At 35.3% G+C, this 5,882-nt stretch overlaps 1 protein-coding gene across 1 annotated transcript; it reads left to right on the plus strand.

The window, feature by feature from the left end:
- The first annotated feature begins 971 nt into the window (after nucleotides 1–971).
- LOC117341043 lies at nucleotides 972–5,573 on the plus strand. The gene is made up of 6 exons (XM_033902860.1): nucleotides 972–1,189; nucleotides 2,683–2,902; nucleotides 3,200–3,268; nucleotides 3,719–3,856; nucleotides 4,719–4,841; nucleotides 5,265–5,573. Exons 1-6 carry the CDS (start codon nucleotides 1,144–1,146, stop codon nucleotides 5,311–5,313), a joined length of 645 nt encoding a protein of 214 aa, XP_033758751.1. The 5' UTR covers nucleotides 972–1,143; the 3' UTR covers nucleotides 5,314–5,573.
- The last annotated feature ends 309 nt before the right edge of the window (nucleotides 5,574–5,882 follow it).

A 5,882-nucleotide genomic window follows, 5' to 3' on the forward strand; every position in this document is an offset into this window, starting at 1 on the left:
CCCCGCGAATTTATAGTGAAAATCCCCTATGATATTTACTTCGTTGATTGTATGTACATTTTGTATATGGTATTTGTAAAACACAAAAAAAAAAAAGAATTGCTTGGAAATTACCTCGACATGTATAGTTTACCAGTCGAAATCGCGAAACCTTCGCGAAAATAACCACGATTGCGGTATAAAAATGTGTTGATGAAAAAAAAAAGTTGAATTCCTTTCAATCGTTAACCTAATTTAAACCTATTCATTGTTGAAAAGTATATTCTGTACTTGACTTGTGACTATTTGATAAAAAAAAACAACCCGAAAAAATAATGAAGAAAAATGTTCAATTTACATGTGAAATATGAGGTACTATATTATAGGTAAGTTCCGTATATAAACTAACGTACTTATTAAATAGGTCAATGGTGTACATTGTGTGTGTGTCCACGATAGGTTACATTGATTAATGCTAATCAGCAAAATATAGTTCTGTCTAATTCCTTGATCATAGTTGAACAAAAATGAAGTTTGGATAAAGATATTGAATATTTAAAGCTAATTGTTCGTTCACTATCTTTTGTTTTTTGCCATTCTCGAGCACCATTACTCCGACCGACAAACATGTTTTGGTATTTAGTGGATATCTATATATGTTCTTAACCTCGAGAAGGTTGACCAGTACATGGGTTAAAATATAGGCCCAGAAGATTGATGGTCCTCGTCAGACAATGATGGTCACCAGACAGGACGTCGTACAGTGAGGCCCAAACAGGAAAATGTCAAAATACCAAAATAAAACAATCGTACAATGTATACCGAGAAATTCCGACAGAGAATACGTAAAGCCCCAGGCGAGTGTTTTCTGGTTTTATAGAAGACTATCACAGTAATAGTAATAGTTTAATTACGGTATATGTTTACATCTGATTGTTCCCCCTTTTGTAGCCTCTGATTTTTGGAGTTCATGGTCATCACATGTTTGGCTCATAGTGACGTCTCGATGTTCATTTGCATTCCAAACAAAAACAATTTTGACGTCAAATTATAAGTTTTTTGTGTTATTTACATATTTGTGGAGTGTCCGGTTACCTATATAAGATCATACAATTGTCCGAGTCGGTCAAGTTCAATCTAAACCGGGCGTCTTGGCAAATCAAAATGGACAACATCAACCTGATCACCATATTGACCATAGCCTCGCTGTGTAAGTGTTTGCATTTTATTTATTCGTTTGCTTTTCTGTTTAAATTTGCACGGGGTTATGTTTGTATAAAAATGATAGTTGTCAAAATATGAGAGAATGCGTATTTATTAGTCAGCGTTAAAGGGAGGTAAACGGAACATCCATATTCAATGGTCAAAGGTCAGGTAGGTAAACGGAACATTAATATTTAATAGTCAGGGGTAAAGGGAGGTAACAGGAACATCCATATTTAATGGTCAAAGGTAAGGGGGGGGGGGGGGGGTAAAAGAAGCATCCATATTTAATTGTCAGAGGAAAGGGAGGTAAGGGAAACATCCATATTAAAAAAAAAACATCCATATTGTATGGCCAAAGGTAAAGGGAGGTAAAGGGAACATCCATACTGTATGGTCAAAGGTAAGGGAGGTAAAGGGAACATCCATACTGTATGGTCAAAGGTAAAGGGAGGTAAATGGAACATCCATACTGTATGGTCAAAGGTAAAGGGAGGTAAAGGGAACATCCATACTGTATGGTCAAAGGTAAAGGGAGGTAAGGGAACATCCATACTGTATGGTCAAAGGTAAAGGGAGGTAAAGGGAACATCCATACTGTATGGTCAAAGGTAAAGGGAGGTAAAGGGAACATCCATACTGTATGGTCAAAGGTAAAGGGAGGTAAAGAGAACATCCATACTGTATGGTCAAAGGTAAAGGGAGGTAAAGGGAACATCCATACTGTATGGTCAAAGGTAAAGGGAGGTAAGGGAACATACATACCGTATGGTCAAAGGTAAAGGGAGGTAAAGGGAACATCCATACTGTATGGCCAAAGATAAAGGGAGGTAAAGGGAACATCCATACTGTATGGTCAAAGGTAAAGGGAGGTAAAGGGAACATCCATACTGTATGGTCAAAGGTAAAGGGAGGTAAAGAGAACATCCATACTGTATGGTCAAAGGTAAAGGGAGGTAAAGGGAACATCCATACTGTATGGTCAAAGGTAAAGGGAGGTAAAGGGAACATCCATACTGTATGGTCAAAGGTAAGGGGAACATTTATAATCAATAGTCAGGGTTAAGTGGGGCATTTGAATTTAAATGGACTCAATCTGGGTGAAAAGAGCATTCATTTTTTTGAAAACTAATAATTCTAAAATGATTTGCCAAGTCTGACACGAGATACTAGTATGAGTAAACAGGAGTGAGTCTGGCTGTTATCATAAAAAATATCAACACAAAAGTTATATAAAAATAAAATCAAAAAATGTATTTAAATGTCTAATATTCTAAATATCTTAAAGAAAATACATCTATTTTTAAGAGTGTAAAAATGACACTAAAGTGTAAAAATAATTCCATGTACATATACAAATGTATTTTTAACAATTTCACACTGAAACACAGCCGCTCATGCTTCCCTACGACAGGGATAAGTTGGTGTTACAGTACAACTGTCACAATTGTGCGGCATTTGAGAGTAAATATTGCAGTTTTATTTATTTTTCTATTTAAGCCATGAAATTGTCAGATGGAGCCACTACCACGTCTCCAATAGAAACGACCAAAACCATGACCGAGGCTGCAACTGAAGCCAACAAAGATTCCGGTGTTACCGAGACAACACCAGCTGGTGTAACGGAAGATCAGAGCAACGTCACTTCCTGTCCACGCTTTAATAACCGACAGGAAAACCAGACACTTTATGTCCCGTATATAGACGGCCGTTGTGAAATGTAAGTGCTGATATTTTTAATACACGACATTATGCATCATTTCTTGACAGCATTGAAATCGTCACTTACCTTAACAAAATGCTGCTTTGGTGATATATAATGATGAGATGAACGACGTCAACAAAGTGGCAAGATTGTAACCTTTTCTTTTATAAGACGAACAGTATAAGTGTCTTAGTTAGGGTATGACTAACCTTATTTCAGAAACAATTTGGATGGTTTTGTGTTTTATTACCTAGCACTAATCGTGCTACGTTTGAGTGCGCTACGATGACGATGTTTGTTGTTTTGTTCTAGGGTTGTTACCGTAGAAACTGTTACATTGCCACCACTGCGGCTAGTTAAGATGTTCAAGCGAGGAGGTCGGTGAGTAAACAATACCGCGGGCAAATTGTTGACACATAATTACCTTTAGTACATTACAGTATACAGAGTAAAACATTCGCTTAGTCATACCTGTGTCAACTAACTGTTAATTATTACTGAAAGCCATACCGGACTGATTACATAAATCTGTATTTGTAGAAATAATAGAGCTTTTACTGATATTCAACCAGGGTTAATTTGGGATATACTACCTTTTAGCTCTTCAATAAATTCATATTAGCCTTTAATATAACGTAATTTGTTAATAACTTATTGAAAGCCTTCATGCTGATTAGGATGTTGAAAGTTTTTGAATTAATATAAAATCTTAAGTAACATATATATGACCAACTGTTATTGGTATTGAAAATCTATAAAATGAATCAAAACTTTTTTTTGAATCCTCTTTTAATTTTTCAATGCTAAGTTATTTTATTTGTATAAACCTAGGGTGATCCGAAGACCAGTAGTCAGTTTCCGGTCTGTGGGTTTTGAAGAGAATGGTGAACCAGTGGCGTGCGAGTCTCTACCCAACCGTTCACTGGGGCCCTTCGTCTTCGTCGATACAGTCGTTGACAGATGTCAGATGTAAGTATATGCTTCAAATATAAACAAATGAGGAGCCACACACCTTGGCATTATCCCCGCGCCAAGCTTGCGGTTTAACGAAGGAACATTTTGTACATGTATATGAAGCCATTGTCGTAAATCCATTGTTGAATTGGTTCAGTGATTAAAGAGAAATAACGAAATGATATTTCGCTTTAATTGTATGCCATTTTTTGAAGAGATCAGATGAATGGTTTTAAGGTTGTCGTCCGTTCGAACGTCAACATACTTTGTCCAGTTTTGATATTCCACATAAAGGCGTTTGTCGGTGATAATGACATAGTAAATACTGTACACCAGGAATTTCCGTTTTTTTTTTTCATAACGGTAAATTTACACGAAATAAAAGCCTGCATTAAGTTAACCCAAACAAAACAGTTTCAATCTAACATGAAAACCGCGAACCTTGTTTTTTAAGACAGCCATTGGTTGTTTTAGTCACGTATATAACAGTTTGTTTAAGGTACAAATATGTTATTCCCCTAGCAGAAGAAATATAAATATATATGCGTATAACCATAATTATACATATATATTTTATCTATAGTTGATAGGGGTTGTAAGGGTCGGGAAGCGCTTAGTTCAGCCCCTCGGAACAATATTGTGTCCTCACGCAGGAGGGCTTACTCACAGCACACATTATGTATGTAACTTAGAAGCCTAGATTATCAATTTCCATCACTCAATACGATGCTTTCTTTCCTATTTATAAAATTGTACCGTAGAGTTTACAGTCCGGACATTTTGTTATTATTCTTTTACTCTGCAATGGAAATTAGAGCTCAATGATGACGTATACAAATTGTACATTCCCACTAAACAGTATGCATTTGTTTGTCAGGTTACTGAAAATAAAGCGACGGAGAAAAGAAGCATTCAACCTACTCAAACAAGGACAGAAAAAGGGCTGGAAGCCATGGAAACGACCCGGAGAACGACAAGGGAAACGACAAGGGAAACGATGGTATGTTGTATCATGTTTTTATTTATTTATTTATTATTATCATCATATTTTTTCATGTTTCGTAACACAATGTTTGTTATGAGTGTCAAAAATCTCATGAAACCGAAAGGAATATAAAACCATGTTCGTTAAATAAACAATATTGGTTTCAAATATTCGTAAAAAAAAAGGTTCTTTTTTTTCTCGTACCAACCTGAAATATACATTTTTCATTCATACCTGATAAAGCTGGTAACGGACGTTAAACATCCGGGCATTGATAAAAATAGTAATGACCATTTGGTGGTAATTTTTGTTCTAGGAATGTCTCCATTTCTTCGTCGACACCGCCTTTTGATATATCATTGGTACATCATTCTGAATGTTTATTTGTCACGTGAATTATGTCAATACGCTAATGACAACCATTTTGGTCCATTACAGGTTTACCTTTGCCCCCGCCTATGAATATCTTGATGACGTCGTATATTAAACAAACAGAATGCATAGAAAATCCACTGTTCCCGAACGATTACATGTCCACAAACTTTGCTCGACTTTTGTCTCAAGATATGATTTGAGTGAATGGTGTAAATAGATAAATGTATGATTTGTTTATTGTGATGGTAGAAATAGTTTAGATGTTGTAGGAAAAAAACACAAGTAAGACCTTAATATTTTCTCCTTTCTTTATGAATAATGTTATTGTATTATTGTTGTTAAATATAAATAAAATCCTACCAAATAGTTTTATTTTCTTATTTGTATACTATTTATGACAATATTTACTACACAAGGAGTTGTGAAATGTCGCTGGATCTTTCTGTGTTTGACTTTCAAAGCAGTCAATAACGATATTGGTAACATGATAAACAACCGATTAATATCAAAGAACAATTGTGACGCTTTAAATGGTTTAAATGGAAATGAAAACTATAAACGTTGTATTTTATCACTGTTTATACTGAACTGTCAAAATGAATACTGGGTAACCAGGCTGTAGTATTATAAAACTTGTCTGATGTGTTCGTCATACAATATACACAAACTTAAACTGGTGAT

This window comes from Pecten maximus, chromosome 13, assembly GCF_902652985.1.
Source record: "Pecten maximus chromosome 13, xPecMax1.1, whole genome shotgun sequence".
Taxonomy (NCBI): domain Eukaryota; kingdom Metazoa; phylum Mollusca; class Bivalvia; order Pectinida; family Pectinidae; genus Pecten; species Pecten maximus.

Excerpts from the sequence above, each read along its gene's own strand:
- LOC117341043 (XM_033902860.1), top strand. The coding sequence starts at position 1,144 with ATGGACAACATCAACCTGATCACCATATTGACCATAGCCTCGCTGT. Across the intron at positions 1,190-2,682 it reads ATTGACCATAGCCTCGCTGT|CCATGAAATTGTCAGATGGA; the intron begins GTAAGTGTTTGC and ends TTTCTATTTAAG. Across the intron at positions 4,842-5,264 it reads AAACGACAAGGGAAACGATG|GTTTACCTTTGCCCCCGCCT; the intron begins GTATGTTGTATC and ends GGTCCATTACAG.